The sequence below is a fragment of the Furipterus horrens genome, unplaced genomic scaffold (assembly GCF_987537825.1).
Source record: "Furipterus horrens unplaced genomic scaffold, mFurHor1.1.pri manual_scaffold_5, whole genome shotgun sequence".
Classification (NCBI taxonomy): domain Eukaryota; kingdom Metazoa; phylum Chordata; class Mammalia; order Chiroptera; family Furipteridae; genus Furipterus; species Furipterus horrens.
In genome coordinates, this window is record NW_028327175.1 from 129,852,301 (window position 1) to 129,870,743 (window position 18,443).

Below are 18,443 nucleotides of genomic sequence, written 5' to 3' on the forward strand. Positions count from 1 at the left end.
CAGAGTAGGAGACAATATCATGCACCTCCTCCCAGAACCAAATTGGGAATGACACTAAAGAGAGGACTAGAAAACCAAAATAAACGGAAAACTACCTGAAAAAGAGACTTTTAACCAAGGACAGGAAAAAATAAACACTACAACCAGTAGGAAGGGTGAGGGTGAAGCTGTGGTAGCTTCCCCTTGAAAGGAAAGAAGCCAGGACCACAAACTGGGCTCCCAAGCAGAGAGCGCCAGTGCCAGGATCAGCTGACCACGCAGCATCCAGCAGTGAAAGGCTGTGGGGGTTGTCTTTGCTGGGGAGAGACAAGACCCAGTGGAGACAAAGCCACTATTTATTCTTTTTCTTTCTTAATTCTTAAAGGGGCCCAAGCACAGGTTTTTTGTTCACAACCACTCAGCTTGGGCCAAGCACAGGGAGGGTGGAGAGAACTGGAGTTGTGCAAGGAGAGTCTGGAGCCAGACACTGGGGAGAGACTGGGGGAGCAGCTGTGGGGATTTATGTGCTGGAATATACCTGGATTCCACAGAAGCCATATTTTTTAGAAGAGCAAGCCCCTCCCAAGGGAAAAGTAATTTCTTTACCCTGTGGGATACCACTTCCCCAAACCTCTGGAATCCTGTTTGGTGTACCCTGTCTCTTTCTTTTCTTTTCTTTCCTTCCTTCCTTCCTTCCTTCCTTCCTTCCTTCCTTCCTTCCTTCCTTCCTTCCTCCCTTCCTTCCTTCCTTCCTTTCTCTTTCTCTCTTTCTTTCTTTCTCTTTTTCTTCCCTTCCTTCTTTCCATCCTTCTTTCTTTCTTTCCTCTCTCTTTCTTTCTTTTTAGTTCTGTGTTTTGCCAGGGTTTCTTTTCTTTTCTTTTCTCTCATCCTACATTTAACCCCTGCTCAGGAGACAGCAACATACACAGACTCAGAGGGTGTCAGAGATGTACACAGCCATACCATACACTTCCCTGAGAAACAGACTGGCACTTCTTCCTCATGGAAGGACCATAGAAACACCCTCCCAGTTTCTGGCAGACCCAAAATTTGGGTTCTGAAGACTCCACACATTAGCCTACCAATGGTCCTGCCTTGCCACATACAGGGAAAAAATCCCAGACATAATCAGACTATTGGCTTGGGGGCAGGGGAGAATGCCCACCATCTTCTCAGAAATCTAAAAGACATCTTCCATGGGAGATCAAGGAGTCCCAACTCCCCATTCCAATTCTACCTGAAGCCCTCTTAGAAACAGTCAGGTCTGCAACTAGTCTAAAACTGATAGCAGGCTGGCAGACAAAGACCGGTAGAGGTGGATCCTGCAGAGACTTGGGTTGCTTGCTGACACACCCCCAGGACCCAGTGCTGCTAAAACCCAGCTTGGCAGAGCAGCTTGGCCCAACCTGGGCACACTCAAGTCTGGAGTAATCAACCACAAACTGTGGATCACTAGTAGCTTTGAAAAGGCTGCTAAGAGCTACACATGGTCAGCACCTGACATGGGCTTAGACCAGCCACAGGCAACATAAGAATCATGTCCAAAGGCAAGCACTAAACTCTGCTTAGAGAAATTCCACTTTATTCTTTTTCATAGACTTTTTTACTTTTCTATTTTTCTTTTTCTTCTATTTTTATTGCTTCATTTTTTCTATCTCATATTTAACTCTTATCATTGATTACCCCATTATTCTCTTCTTTCCTTTTATTACTTTTGTTATTTTCTCTTTTTTGTCCTTTCCCCCACTGTTTTTCTCTTTTAATTCATTATTTGTATTAGTTCTCTCCTGTTTTCTCCTCCTATAATCACTTTCTTGTCCTTTGGTCTTCTCTTATTCTTTTTCCTTTTATTTCCCCTTTCCCTAACATTCTACTTCTTTTTCCACTTTTATTATTCTCTGATATTTTGTCATTGAAAATGCTGTTGTTGTTTTGTTTTGTTCTTGTGTGTGTGTGTTGTTTTCCTTTGTTCTGTCAGCTCCTATACAACAGCATACAAGACATGGTGGGGGTTGAGCCTCTCAGTCAGCCAGCTGGAGGGGGACCCCACCAATGAACAAGCCAACAACATTCAGGACACAAATGCAATAGGAGAGTCCACACAACCCACACAAAGGGCATTCCTAGAGCATCCGGATCAGGAGATCCAGGAGTTTGCATGACTGGGTCCCACAGGACTCCTACCACATAAGTCCATCCCGCAATACAGGGAGTCAAAGCACATCTATCTAATATATAGACAGAAGCAAAAAGAGACAGCTAAACTGAGACAAAGAAACAGCCTCCACACAGAAGGAGGCATACTGAGAAAAACAGCTAAGTGATATTGAGGCAAGCAAATGATCACATAGAATTAAAAGCAATGGTTATAAGAATTCTCAAAGAATTAATGAGAAAACCACTAGCATGAAAAAGGACATAGAATCTACGAAAAAGACCAGCTGGAGACTTCCAGGCAAGATGGAGGCCTAGACAGACACGCTGCATCTCCCTCTACAACTAAGAAGGAATACAACTATCTCAAAACTAGAGACAACCAGAAGTTCCAGAAAATCAAGCTGCATGGAAATACAGCAAACCAAGATATACAGAAGAAATATTCATCCAGACAGGTAGGAGGGGTGGAGCCGGGGTAGGGAGGACTTGGTGTGGTGGCAGCAGCAGTGGTAGCAGCAGCAGGCCAGTGGAAAGTGCAGTCACACATTTTAAAAAGTTGAAAGGGACACCTGGGGAGTGCTCCTAGCACCAGACCAGACCGTGCAGCTCACGGTCCCAGCGCCAAGGAAAATAAAGCCTCATTGCTTCTGACTATGCAAACCAGTGGGGGTTTGGGCGAAGGAAGAAACTGCCAGTCTCTCAGCAGAGTCCACTTGTTTAAAGGGGTCCCACAGTCCTAAAACGTCCACAGACCCACCCACTCTGGGAACGACGACCAGGGCAACAGCTAGAGAGGAGCTAGTCCAATATAGAAGTGGGAGAAGTTCCTGGAAAAGGGGCAAGTGCTGAGCAAACAGCATTGTTCCCTCTCAGATCCCTCCCCCACATACAGCATTACAATGTGGTGAAATGGGTTGTCCTGTAATGATGAATACCTAAGGCTTCACCCCTTACAATGTAACAGATGTGACGTTCTACCTAAGACACAGAGGCAAACAAACACAGGAGCCTGTCAAGTTCAGGAGACAGAGAATTATGGCCCAAAAGAGGGAATGGATCAAAGTTCCAGTGGGAGAACTAAGTGATGAGGAGGTAGTAAACCTAACAAATGAGGAGATAGCCAGCATAACAGACACAGAGTTCAAAACACTGGTGATTAAAATGCTCACAGACTTGACAGATATGCTTAAGTATGGCAAATGCATAAGGGAAGAAGTGAAGGCTATGCTAAATGAAACAAAGAAAAATCCACACAAAACTAATGGTGAAGGGAAGAAAACCAGGGTTCAAATCAATGATTTGGAACATAAGGAATGAAAAAACAATCAACTAGGACAAAATGAAGAAACAAGAATTGAAAAAAAATGAGGAGATGCTTAGGAACCTCTGGGACAACTTTAAATTATGCCAACATCTGAACTATAGCAGTGTCAGAAAGAGAAGAGGAAGAGCAAGAAATTGAAAGCTTATGTGAAAAAATAATGAAAAAACCCCCCCCTCCCCAAATTTGGTGAAGGAAATAGACATACAAGTCCAGAGACCACACAGAGTCCTAATCAAGCTAGACTCAATGAGGACCACACCAAGACACATTATCATTAAAATGCCAAAGGTGAAAGATAGAGAGAATCTTAAAAGCAGGAAGAGAAAAGCAGAGAGTTACCTACAAAGGGGTGCCTATAAGACTGTCAGCTGATTTCTCAAAAGAAACTTGCAGGCAAGAATGAACTGGCAAGAAGTATTCAATGTGTTGAAAAGCAAGGACTTACAACCAAGATTACTTTATCCAGCAAAACTATCATTTACAATGGAAGGACAGATGAAGTGCTTCCCAGACAAGGTAAAGCTAAAGGAGTTCATTATCACCAAGCCATTATTATATGAAATGTCGAAGGGAATTACTTAAGAAAAAGAACATCAAAATTATGAACATTAAAATGACAACAAAATCACAACTATCAACAACTGAATCTAAAAAATAAAAATAAAACCCAACTAAGCAAACCAGAATAGGAACAGAATCATAGGTATGGGGATCATTTGGAGGATTATCAGCTGGGAGGGGGAATGGGGAGAAATGGGGAAATGGTGCAGGGATTAAGCAGCATAATTTGTGGTACATAATAGACAGGGGGAAGTTAAGAATAATATGGGAAAGGGTGAAGCCGAAGAACTTATATGCACGACCCATGGACATGAACTAAGGGGGTGGAGGGACTGCTGGAGGGAAAGGGGGTACTGAGCAGAGGGGAGCAAAGGGAAATAAATTGGGACTACTGTAACAACATAATCGATAAAATATACTTAAAAAGAAAAGACCAACTGGAAATGAAGAATGCAATATCTGAAACGAAGAACACACTAGAAGAAATTAAAAGCGAGTTAGACAAAGCAGAGGATCAAATCATCAACTTGAAGACCAGGTGAAAAGGAACACCCAGTCACAGAGGCAAAATGAAAAAAGACTTAAAAAGAATGAGGATAGTCCAAGAGAGCTTTGGGACAACATGAAATGTAACAATATTCACATCATAGAAATACCAGAAGGAGAGGAAAGCGAACAAGAAATAGAAAGCCTGTTTGAAGAAATAATGACAGAAAACATCCCTATTTGGTGAAGGAGAGAGTCATACAATTTCAAGAAGCATAGAGTTCCAATCAAGATGAACCCAAAGATGCCTATACCAAAACACATTATAATTAAAATGGTGAAATTTAAAGACAAAGAGAATCTTAAAAGTAGCAAGAGAGAAACAATTAGTTACATATAAGGGAGTTCTGATAAGGCTGTCAGCTGATTTCTCAACAGAAACACTATAGGTCAGAAAGGACTGGCATGAAATATTCCAAATAATGTAAAGCAAAGACCTGCAGCCAATACTACACTTATATAAAATGGAAGGTGAAATAAAGAGCTTCCCAGGCAAAAAAAAAAAAAAAAAAAAAAGGCTAAAGGAGGCATTTCCACCAAACCAGCATTGCAAGAGATGCTAAAGGTACCGCTTTAGAAGAAGAAGAAATAGAGAGAGAAAGGAACACAGGTACAAAGGAAAAAAATGGCAGTGAATAAGAACCTATTAATAATGACATTAAAGATAAATAGATTAAATGCTCCATTTAAGATGTACGGTAGCAGAATGGGTAACAAAACATGACCTGGATATATGCTGTCTACAAAAGACCCACTTTAGAACAAAAGATTCACACAGGCTGAAAGTGAAAGGATGGGAAAAATATTCCATGCATACGGAGGCAAAAGAAAGTCAGGGTAGCAAAACATGACCTGCATATATGCTGTCTACAAAAGACCCACTTTAGAACAAAAGATTCACACAGGCTGAAAGCGAAAGGATGGGAAAAATATTCCATGCATACGGAGGCAAAAGAAAGTCAGGGTAGCAATATTTCTATCTGACAAAATAGACTTCAAAACAAAGACCATAACAAGAGACAGAAATTATCACTATATAATACTTAAGGGGTCAGTCCAAGAAGAGTATATAACCATAGTAAACATATATACACCAATATAGGAGTGCCTAAATATATAAAGAAAACCTTGGAGTACTTTAAGAAAGAGATCAATAGCAATACAATCATTATAGGGGATTTTTAACACACCATTGTCAACAATGGACAGATCTTCCAAACAAAAAAATCAACAAATCAACATGAATATAGCAGCATTAAATGACATACTAGATCAAGTGGATTTAACTGATATTTATAAAACATTTCATCCCAAGAAGTAGAATATACATTCTTCTCGAGTGCACATAGGGCATTCTCAAAGATAGACTACATGGTAGGATGCAAAATAAGCCTTAACAAATTCAAGAGAACTGAAGTAATATCATGCATTTTCTTGAATCACAGTGGCTTGAAACTAGAAATTAACCTCAAGGGAAAAAAAAAACCCTCAAAAACATTCAAATACATGGAGGTGAAATATCATGTTATTAAATAATGAATGGGTTAACAGTGAGATAAAGGAAGAAATCAAGAAGTATCTGGAAATAAATGAAAATGAACACACAACAACCCAAAATCTATGGGACACAGTGAAATCAGTTCTGAGAGAAAGCTTCATAACATTATAGGACTACCTAAAGAAGATAGAAAAATCTTTAAAAAACAATGTAACCTTTCACCTTAAATAACTAGGAAAACAAAACAAACAAAGCCCAGAGAGAGTAGAGGGAAGGAAGTAATCAAGATCACAGCAGAAATAAATGACATAGAGACTAAAAAACCAATTTAATGGGTCAATAAATCCAGGAGTTGACTCTTTGAAAAAAATAAACAAAATTGACAGACCATTAACCAGACTTATCAAAAAAGAGAGAGGGGGGAGAGAGAGAGAGAGAGAGAGAGAGGACTCAAGTAAATAAAATAAGAATGAAAGAGGCCTAGTAACAACCAATAACACAGAAATACAAAGAAATGACTATGAACAACTATATGCCAATAAATTGGTTAACCTGGGCAAAATGGATACATTTCTAGAAACACAATCTTCCAAAACTGAGTCAGAAAGAAGCAGAAAACCTGAACAGACCTATAACAACTAATGAAATTGAAGCAACAATAAAAAAAATTCCTGGCACATCAAATCCCAGGACCAGATGGCTTCACAGGTGAATTTTACCAATCATTCAAAGAAGAACTAAAACCTATTCTTCTCAAACTATTCCAAGAAATTCAGAAGAGGGAATACTCCAAAACTCTTTTTATGAGGCCAATATTACCCTAATTCCAAAACCAGGTAAAGACACTACAAAGAATAAGAATTACAGGCCAATATCTTTGATGAAAATAGATGTTAAAATCCACAACAAAATATTGGCAAATTGGATCCAGCAACACATTAAAAAGATCATTAACATGGTCAAGTGGAATTTATTCCGGGAATGCAAGGATGGTAAAATATCTGCAAATCAATAAATGTGATACATCACATAAACAAAATGAGATGAAATTCACATGATCATATCAATGGATACAAAAATAAAAGCAGCTGATAAAACCCAGCATCCATTTATGATAAAAACGCTCAACAAAGTGGGGATAGAGGGAGCATACCTCAACATAATAAAGGTCATATATGAAAAACCTACTTCCGACATCATTACTCACTGGGAAAAAACTATAAGTGTTTCCCTTAAGATCAAGAACAAGATAGAAATGTCTGATTTCACCTCTCTTATTCAACATAGTACTGGTTATCCTAGCCACAGTGGTCAGACAAGAAATAAAAGGCATCCAAATTGGAAAAGAGGAAGTAAAGATGTCATTATTCGCAGGTGACATAGTATACATAAAAAACTCTATATGGTCCACCAGAAAACTACTTGAGCTAATAAATGAATTTGGCAAAGTAGCAGGACACAAAGTCAATATTCAGAAATCAGTGGCATTTTTATACACCAATAATGAACTATCAGAAAAACTAAGAAAACAATCCTATATACTATTGCAACAAAAAAATAAAGTACCTAGGAATAAATTTAACCAAGAAAATAAACGACCTGTACTTGGAAAACTATAAGACACTGAAGAAAGAAATCGAGGAAAATAGAAATGAGTGAAAGCATATACCATGTTCATGGACTGGAATAATTAACATTATTAAAATGTCCATACTACATGCAATCTACGACTCAAAGCAATTCCCATTAAAATACCAATGGAGTATTTCACAGACCTAGAACAAATATTTCAAAAATTTATATGGAACCAAAAATATGGAATAGCCTCAGCAATCTTGAGAAAGAAGAACAAAGTGGTAGGGATCACAATACCTGATATCAAACTACACTATAAAGCCACTGTAATCAAAGCAGTCTAGTACGTACTGGCATAAGAACAGATATATAGACCAATGGAACAGAACAGACAGCTAAGAAATAAACCCATGTTTTTATGGTCAATTGATATCTGAAAAAGGAGGAAGAGCATACAATGGAGTAAAGACAGTCTCTTCAATAAATGGTTTTGGGAAATCTGGACTGGTACACGCAAAAAAAAATTAAACTAGACCACCATCTTACACCATACACCAGAATAAACTCAAAATGGATAAAAGACTTAACTATAAGTTGGAATACCATAAAAATTCTAGAGAAAAACATAAGCAGTAAAATTTCAGATGATTCGTGTGGCAGTATTTTTGATAATATTCTCTTAGGGCAAGGGAAATAAAGGAAAAAATAAACACATGTAACTACATCAAATTAAAGAAAACTTCTGCACAGCTAAAGAAATCATCATTAAAATTGAAAGGGAACTGGCTGTATCGGAAATCATATTTGCCAATGATATGTCAGACAAGGGTTTAATTTCTTTTCCTTTTTTTATTTTTATTTTTAATTTTTAAGTATATTTTATTGATTATGCTGTTACAGTACTTCCAATTTTTTACCCCTTTGCTCCCGTCTGCCTGGTACCCCCCATTCCCTGCAGCAATCCCACCGCCCTTAGTTCATGTCCATGGGTCATGCATATAAGTTTTTTGGCTTCACCCTTTCCTATACTATTCTTAATATCCCCCTGTCTATTTTGTACCAACCAGTTATGCTTCTTAGTCCCTGCACCATTTCCCCATTTCTCCCCATTCCCTCTACCAGCTGATAATCCTCCAAATGATCTCCATACCTATGATTCTGTTCCTGTTCTGGTTTGCTTAGTTGGATTTTGTTTTTATATTTTAGACTCAGTTGTTGATAGTGTGAATTTGTTGTCATTTTAGTTTTCATAATTTTGATCTTCTTTTTCTTAAGTCTCTTTGACATTTCATATAATAATGGTTTGGTGATAATGAACTCCTTTAGCTTTACCTTGTCTGGGAAGAACTTCATCTGCCCTTCCATTCCAAATGATAGCTTTGCTGGATAGAGTAATCTTAATTGTAGGTTGCTTCTCATCACATTGAATACTGCTTGCCAGTCCCTTCCTGCCTGCAAAGTGTCCTCTGAGAAATCAGCTGATAGTCCTATAGGCACCCAAGTGTAGGCAACTCTCCACCTCTCTCTTGCTTCCCCCAGGACTCTATCTTTATCTTTCACCTTTGGCATCTCAATCATGATGTATCCTGGTGTGGTCCCCTCTGGGTCCAGCTTGCCTGGGACCCTTCCTGCTTCCTGGACCTGTATGTCCATCTCCTTCAAAAATTTGGGAAGTTTTCCTCATTTTTTTCAATTTTTGCTTCCTCATTCTGCACTGGTTGACTGTTTTTTTTTCTTTCTTATGTTCCAAATCATTGATTTGAACACTGGTTTCCTTCCCTTCACCATTGGTTTTGTGTGGATTTTCCTTTGTTTCACTTAGCATAGATTTGACTTCTTCTCTTATGCGTTTGCCATACTCAAGCATATCTGTCAGGCCTGTGAGCTTCTTTATCACCAGTGTTTTGAATTCTGCATATGTTAGGTTGTCTATCTCCTCATCTGTTAGGTTGTCTATCTCCTTGTTGCTTAGTTCTCCCACTGGAACCTTGATTCATTCCCCCTTTTGGGCCATACTTCTTTGTCTCCTCATTCTGACAGGCTCCTATGTTTGTTTGCCTCCGCATCCCAGGTAGAGCTGTTGCTCCTGTAACGTTGTAAGGGGTGGAGCCTTAAGGATTCGTCAGTACAGGGAGACCTGTTTCACCACGTTGTGGCACTGTATGTGGGGCAGGGGTCTGAGAGGGAACAATGGCGCCTGCCCAGCACTCGTTCCTTTTCCAGGCACCTCTCCCACTTCTATACCAGACTGGCGCCCCTCTAGCTACTTCCCTGCTCATCGTTCCCAGAGTGAGTGGTTCTGCGGACATTCTAGGCTGTGGGGGCCCTTTAAACAAGCGGACTCTGCTGAGACCTGCAATTTCTACCTCCACCCCAACCCCCACTGGTCTGCACAGTCAGAAGCAGTGAGGCTTGGTTTTCCCCGGTGCTGGGACAGTGAGCTGCAAGGTCCAGTGAGTAGCTGGGAAGGTTCCCCAGGTGTTCCTCCTGACTTTTGAAAATGTGTGATTGAACTTTCTGCTGGCCTGCCGCTGCTGCCACTGCTGCCGCCACTGCTGCTACCACCACACCGAGCCCTTTCTGCCCTGGCTTCGCCCCTCCTACCTGTCTGGATTAGTATTTCTTCTTTATATCTTTGCTGGACTTCCATGCAGTTTTATTTTCTGGAACTTCTGGCAGTTTTTAGTTTTGAGGTAGTTGTATTCCTTCTTAATTGTGGAGGAAGACGCAGCGTGTCTCTCTACGCCTCAATCTTGGACGGAAGTAGCTAATTTCTAAAATATATAAAGAACTTAAATGACTCAGCACCAGGAAGACAAATAATCCAATTTTAAAAAATGGGTAAAGGACCTGAATAGACACTTCTCCAAAGATGACATACAGATGGCCAATGGACATATAAAAAGATGCTCAACATCATTAGCCATCAGAGTGATGCATAATGAGATATCACCTCATACTTCCCAAAATGGCTATAATTAATAAGTCAACAAAAAATATGTGCTGATGAGGATATGGAGAAAAGGGAACCCTAGTGCACTGTTGGTCGGAATGCATTTTGGTGCAGACACTGTGGAAAACAGTATGAAGTTTTCTCAAAAAATTTAAAATGTAACTGCTTTTTGACCCAGAGATTCCACTGCTGAGAATATACCCAAAGTATCCCAAAACACCAATTCAGAATAATTTATGCACTCCCATGTTCACAGCAGTGCTCTTTACAATAACAGTCAAGTTTTGGAAACAACCTAAGTGTCCATCGGTAGATGAGTGGATTAAAAACTGTGGTATATCTACACAGTGGACTACTACTACACAGCAGCGAAAAGAAGGAATTTCTGCCTTTTGCAGCAGTATGAAAGGAACTGGAGACTACCATGCTAAGTGAGATAAGCTGGTTAGTGAAAGATAAATAGCATATATTCTTATTCATAAGAGGAATCTAATGAACAAAATAAACCAATGAGCAAAACAGAACCAGAGGCATCAAAGCATGAAACAGATTGACAGCTGTAAGTGGGAGACTGACTGAAAGAAGGTGAAGGGATTAATCAAAGAACATATATGAAGGAATCATGGACATGAACAAAAGTGAGGGGACTAATTATGGAAGTGGAGTGGGCTGGAGCAGGGAAAGTGGGACAACTATAATAGCATAAACAATAAAATTGAAAAAGATATTATAAATAATAAAAAAAGAGAATAATCACATGAATTTCTCTTTAAAAAAAAGGCCAGAATAAATCAATCCATCAATTGCTTGTATTACTATCACTTAGAGAAAATCACTATTAGCATTTGGTTGTCTTTGTCCATTTATGTAATGTGCAAGCATATATTTTCCCTGTCTGTTTGGTAGCTTGGAAACAGTTCTGTTTACTTTAGATTGACCTGGTCTTTAGAGTGTTTACCATGCTGGCTGATTTGGGAAGGAGATTGTGTAACATAGATTCATTCATTCATTCAGTCAGCAATTACGTTCTAAACCAGTGGTCCCCAACCTTTTTGGCACCAGGGACCAGTTTTGTGCAAGACAGTTTTTTCCATAGACTGGAGCAGGCAGGGGGTGGGGGGGGTGTCGTTGGTGTTGGTTGGGGATGATTCAAGTGCTTTACATTTATTGTGCACTTTACTTCTATTATATATTATATTGTAATATATAATTAAATAATTATACACCATAATTCAGACTCAGTGGGAGCCCTCAGCTTGTTTTTCTGCAACTAGACAGTCCCATCTAGGGTGATGGGAGACATTGACACCTGAAATGTGTTGCTTTTGTCCAGTTTACTCCGTTTACTCCATAATCTCATTTTGGTTGCTGTCACAGCAAAAAACACTGCTTCACAAAGATAGGATGTTGGAAATGGAAGCAAGCTTTCAGTGCTTTTGTGGCAATCTCAGGATATCATGCCCTCATTTTAATCCAGAACATATGGAGATTTGAAGTTGTCTCAAACATACTTGTAAGGACACCGTCATTTGAGATCATAGGCAGTTGATCCTCTGCTAGCAAGAACAAAGTTGATTCACCTGGCTTATTCACAAATGGGTCGTGGACCCATTCGTTCACAGTTCAGGGGTCTTTTGTGGTTGGAAACTAATGCTCAAACTCTGGAAAGCTGAGATAGGTGATCATGCACCACCTGGGAAAAAGAAGGCCCTGGTTCAGTCTCTTTCAAAATCTCTGCTAATGTTTGAAACATATCAAAAATCCCAATGTTAGACTTTTGGCCAAAATGAAGGTCTAGACTGACATGCTCCGTCTCCCTCTACAACTAAGAAGGAATATAACTACCACAAAAACAGAAATAAGCAGAAGTTCCAGAATATAAATGGAAGTTCAATGTATAAAGTTATAAAGAAGCAGTGCTTGTCTGGACAAGTAGGAGGGGTGAAGCCAGGGTGGAGAGATCAAGCTGTGCTGGTGGCGGCAGCAGCGGCAATGGCAGCGGGACGGTGGTAAGCACAGACACCTGTATTTAAGGGGGGGCGAGAAGCACCTGGGGAGAACCCACAGCTGCTTGCAATTCCAACGCCAGGGAATGCAGACCCCCATTGCCTTGGACTGTGAGGCCCAAAGAGGGTGGGGATAGAAGAGGAGGTGGCTCCCAGTCTCTCGGCAGAGAGTGAATGGCACGAATCCATCTTGGACCCCCGCCCCCACGCAAAACACCGCAGTGTGGTGAGAAGGGTCGCCGGTTGTGACGAGTGCATGGGGCTCCGCCCCCTATAGCGTAGGAGGTATGACAGCCCTGCCCAGGAAGCAGAGGTAAACGCAAAACTGTCAGGATGTCACAGATCATGATAGAGATCCCAGTGACGCAGCTGACCAGACAGCAAATATCTAATCTAATGAAGCAGCAGATAGGAAATCTTTCTGAGGCACAGTTCAGAGCTTTGGTTATAAGAATGCTTACAGACATAACAGAAGTTCTTAAATAAGATGGGGAAGGAATGAAGGCTAGTCCTGCTGAAATGAATGAAAACACATACGAAACTAGTGACAAGAGAAAGAAAACCAGGGATCAAATCAACAAATCGGAACATAGGGAAGGAACAAACAGTCAACCAGTGCAGAAAGAGGAAATGAGAAGTGATGAAAATGAGGAGAGGCTCAGAAACTTATGGTACAGTTATAAGCGGGCAAACATCCAAATCATAAGGTTGTCAGAAGGTGAAGAAGGAGAACTAGAAACTAAAAAATTATGCGAAAAAATAATGAAGCAGAACTTCCCTAACTCGGGGAAGAAAACAAACTTTCAGTTCCAGGAAGCACAGAGAGTTCCAAAAAAAGTGGACCCAGGGACAACCACAACAAGACACATTATAATCAAAATGTCAAAAATTAAGGATAAAGAAACAATCTTAAAAGCAGCAAGAGAGAAGAAGAGAATTACATACAAAGGGGTCCCAATAAGACTTTCAGCTGATTCCTCAAAAGAAACTCTGCAGGCAAGAAGGGACTGGCAAGAAATACTCAAAGTAATGAAAATCCAAAACCTACAACCACGATTACTCTATCCAGAGAAGCTGTCGTTCAGAATAGAAGGTCAGAGAAAGTGCTTCCAGGACAAAGTAAAACTGAAGGAGTTCATCAGATCCAAACCACTGTTATAGGAAATGTTAAAGGCACTTTTTTAGGAGAAAGAGGATCAAAACTATGAACATTAAAATGAAAACTGTATCACAACAACCAACAACAGAAGCTAGGGAACTGAAACAAAGGCAAACTAAGTAGGCAATAAGAGTGGGAAAATAATTATAGGTGTGGGGAACATATTGGGGAGATGTCAGCGGGGAAGGGGAAGAGGGGAAAGGGAGGGAAATGGTACAGGAATTAAGAAGCATAGTAGGAGGGAGTGGAGTAGATAGGAAGATGTTGAAAAGAACTATATGCACAACTAATGGGCATGGACTAAGGGGCGGGCAACTGGAGGGAGGGGGTCACTTGGTGGAGGGGAACAAAGGGAAAAGAAATTGGGACAACTGTAATAGCACAATCAATAAAGCATATTTTTAAAAAACGAGAGAGAGAGAGAAAAAAAATCCCAGTGTTCACTTGTCGCTCGCAGAATTCCAGTTTGGCTTTGAATGCAGCCACTTTATATGCTCACTTGAACACAGTTGTTGTTCTCCCCTGAAGTGACAGATTGAGTTCATTAAGCAGGTTGAATATATCACACAAGTAAGCAAGTTTCGTGACCCATTCTGTGCCACTAAAATGTGCTGCCAGTGGTGACTTTTTCTAAAAGAAATCTCTGGAGTGGCTCCTATAACTCAAAAACTGGTTAGTGATGTAACTTTAGAAAGCCACCTCACTTCTCTGTGTAAGAGAAGACGTGTATGCTCTGCATCTATGTCCTCATAGAGCTATACAAACAGATGTGAATTAAGCGCATGTACTTCAATGTGATTGATCATTTTAATCACATCCTGCAAAATATTGTTAAGTTCAGGTAACATTTTTTGGCTAGCCAGCATTTCTCTATAAATGACATAGTACATAGACTCATATTCAGAGGCAAACCTCTTTGACCTGAGTAGTGAAACCAGACAACCATCCAGTCATGGCAGCTGCTCTGTCTGTGTATATACCGACACAAAATGACTGATTCACTTTTCCTGATACATAATAATTCAAAGACTTGAATAGTTCTGCAGCTGTGGTATTGGTTGACAACTAAAGTACAATAATGTATCTTCATGCACATCCTCCTGAAAAATATATCACACAAAAACAAGCATTGTTGCCTTGTTGTCAACATTGGTAATTCCATCAACCTGGATTGCATACCACAGTGACTTATAGTCCTCTCTACAATTGTGCCTCGATATCCTTTGCTATTTCATCAATTTGTCTAGTTATGGGGCTAGCTGAAAGAGGAGCACGTGCTACCTTTTGAGCTGCAGCCTCTCATAAAAGTTCACAACAAAAATCCTTAGCAGCTGGTAGGATTAACTCTTCACTAATAGTAAAGGGCTTCTTAGTTTTTGCAACATGGTTAACCACTAAGAATGATGCTCTCAGTGCAGACACATCTGATGAAGTAGTGGGCTTCAGTAACTGCTTCTGTTCTTTGTGTTCACAGTTTTTTCTTTTGAAAAACTTCAAAAGCCTTTCTTTTAATGCATAGTGCTTGGTCTCCATGTAGTGAAGCAGTTTTTTAAGGTTTCATGGCTTTATTGGATAGCTGGTAGCCACACATTATACAAAGTGGGCTTGAAGAATGTGAATCACCTATTGCAATCAACTTGTAATTTAAGTAGGATGCTTGGTATTTTCTTTTATATGCAGCTTTCTTTTTTTTTTTTTTTTTTTTTGGCACTGTTAAGAGTCTTCTGATGTCTCATCATTGGGTCTTTTCCCTTTTTCAAAGGAGCTCTCCAGTGATGTTTGTTATTTACTTATTTTGGCTAGGGTTAGCATGTGGGCTTACCAAACTGTGACTGAAACAAGTGCACAGTACGAGAAAGAGGCATGGATGGAAGTGGTAAATAAAATAATGGGTGGCCCTTGCTTGGGCTAAAATAAGTGTTGGATTCTGACTTAAAGTCTGCCAGATGCAGCTGTAAAATTAAAGTACATCAACTCACTTGCCACTATAAAGGCTGCCACCAGATGCAGCTTAATTGTCACTTGCCACTCACTGATAGGGTTTTGATATGAGTCTGCAAGCAATTGATTTATTATGGCCTCTGTGTAGTCAAACCTCTCTGTTAATGATAATCTGTATTTATAGGTGCTTCCCAGCACTAGCACCACTGTCTCAGCTCCACTTCAGATCATCAGGCATTACATTCTCATAAGGAGTATGCAACCTAGGTCCCTTGAACACGCAGTTCACAGTAGGGTTCATGCTGCTCTGAGAAACTAATGCCACTGCTGATCTAACGGGAGATGGAGTTCAGGCAGTAATGTGAGCAATGGGGAGCAGCTGTAAATACAGATGAAGCTTCGCTTGCTTGCCCGCCACTCATCTTCTGCTGTGCAGCCCAGTTCCTAACAGGCCATGGACTGGTCAGTAGCCTGGGGATTGGAGACCCCTGTCCTAAACAACTACCAAATACATGCTGAGCACTGTTCTAGGTTCTGAGGATGCAGCCATGAGCAAAAACAAGAAGGAAAAAAGTCCCTGCTGTCAGAGAACTTACTAAACAAAATAAATTATTAAAATTCTGGGCGATTCAAAGAATTAAACACTTAAAATTTATTAATTGGTGATTAAATATAATTACATATATTACATAATCAAAGACAATTTGTAAAGGAACTAACACAATAATTACAATGTAACTGATACTCAACATACACAGGAAACATGGCACCTAGCCATCCTGGAGTCGGTTTCATCCCAGATCCTTTATTTCTCCAAGGACTCAAAGAACAGGTGCCACCGATAAAAATTCTTGACCTATGTCCACAGACACGGCATGTTATAATAAAAGTTTGGAAACATTCAGTTCTTTTTGAATTATCCTGTAGATAACATATTAAGCGGGGACAAGCAGGGCATAGGGATGGGAGAGCCAGGTGGTCAGGGAGGACTCACTGATATTCAACAGAGCCTGATGAAGATGAGGAAGTAAGCCAAAGAGGTCATTTGGGGTCTGTGCCTTCATTTTTTTTTCCCATTTTTAAAATTGTAAATACATATAACATGAATTTTAAGATCTTAACCATTTTAAAGTATACAGTTCAGTGGCAGTAAGTACATTCATACTGTTGTGCAATCATCACCACCATCCATTGCCAGAAATCTTTTCATCTCTCAAAACTGAAACTATGTCCCTATTAAACAATAATTCCCCATTCTCCCCTCCTCCCAGCCCCTGGCAGTCATTATTCTACTCTCTGTCTCTATGAATTTGACTACTCTAAGGTACCTCATATCAGTGGAATCATATAGTATTTGTCTTTTTGCGACTTATTTCACTTAGCATAGCATCCTCAACATTTATCCATGTTGTAGTGTGTGTCAGAATTTTCTTCTTAAGGATGAACAATATTCCATGGACAGACCATATTTTGCTTATCTATTCATCCATTAATAAACATTTGGGTTAATTTCACCTTTGGGCTATCATAAATAATACTACTAATAAATATATGTGTACAAATATCTTACTGAGACTTGCTTTCTTTTGTGTATGTACCCCAAATGATAATTACATTTTTAATTTTTTAAGAAACCACTTTATCTGCACCATTTTACATTTCCACCAACAACAATGCACAAGGGTTCCAATTTCTTCAACACCCTTGCCAGTATTTATTTTTCACTTTTTTGATAGTACCCATCCTAATGGGTATGAGCTAATCTGTGCCTTCATTTTTATTATTTTCATAACAACTTTGTGAAGATATAACTCACATACCATAATAATGCACCTATTTAAAGTACACATTTCAATGGTTTTTGGTATATTCACAAATAAATAAATAAATAAATAAATATATTCACTACAATAAATTTAACAACATTTTCATCACCACAAAAAGAAACATCATATCCTTTAGCTACTAATCCTCACCGCCAATTCTCCTAGTCCTAGGCAACCACTAATCCACTTTCTATCTCTATAGATCTGCCTATTCTGGACATTTCATAGAAATAAAATCATATACTATGTGGTCTTTTGTGTCTGGCTTCTTGCACTGAGCATCACACTTTTAAGGTGCACCCAGGTTGAAGCAGTGTCAGTCCTCCATTCCTTTTCATGGTGTAGCCTTTATTTCTGTATTGAACTTTTGCTGCACTTTTACACAATGTTAATTCCCAGTCTTTCTGTCAGCCTACTGTCCACAGACTGACTGAAAGGTTGTGAGAACAGTGAGGAAGTAAGATGTTGCAGGAAGTGTGAAATTTCCTCATTTCTGCCACCTAGCAGCTGTGAGACCAAGGACAAGTGATTGAACATCGAGACAGCTCCCCCTGGAAGATGGAATGAATAATTCATACTCATTAAATTTGTTGTGAAGATTAGAAATACTATATGTAAGGTGCCTGGCACATAGTAGACACTCCATAAACTAGAGCTTTTATCAGGATCATGGATCTCTGCAGACTTGTGAGCTTGGCAGCTAAAGATACAGGCAACTGTCCTGTTGGCTGGGACCCCACATGGCAGGAGCAATTTCCCAGTGCTCTCTCTTAGCAACAACTTTCATCCGGAAAGAGTCACTCCTGGGTGTGACAGACCCAAATGTGGTAATAGAAAAGGCCCCCAGTCTAGGATATATACTTCCTACTCCTCAAATATATGATCAAACAAAAATCTACTTTCAACATCTCTACTCTT

The 18,443-nt window shown here is 39.7% G+C and overlaps 1 protein-coding gene across 5 annotated transcripts in view; it reads right to left on the reverse strand.

Moving 5' to 3' along the window:
* Positions 1–18,443, reverse strand: part of IQCK (IQ motif containing K) — a 177,064-nt gene that overhangs the window by 21,612 nt on the left and 137,009 nt on the right. For 2 of the 5 annotated variants that reach the window (XM_090277801.1, XM_090277799.1), the window contains one exon: positions 17,607–18,076. The exons of the other annotated variants lie outside the window; for them this stretch is intronic. In XM_090277801.1, coding sequence (XP_090133927.1) covers positions 18,013–18,076 — 64 coding nt within the window. In that variant the 3' untranslated portion in view covers positions 17,607–18,012. Of the gene's footprint in view, positions 1–17,606; positions 18,077–18,443 lie in introns of those variants that run through there. 5 annotated transcript variants of the gene reach the window in all.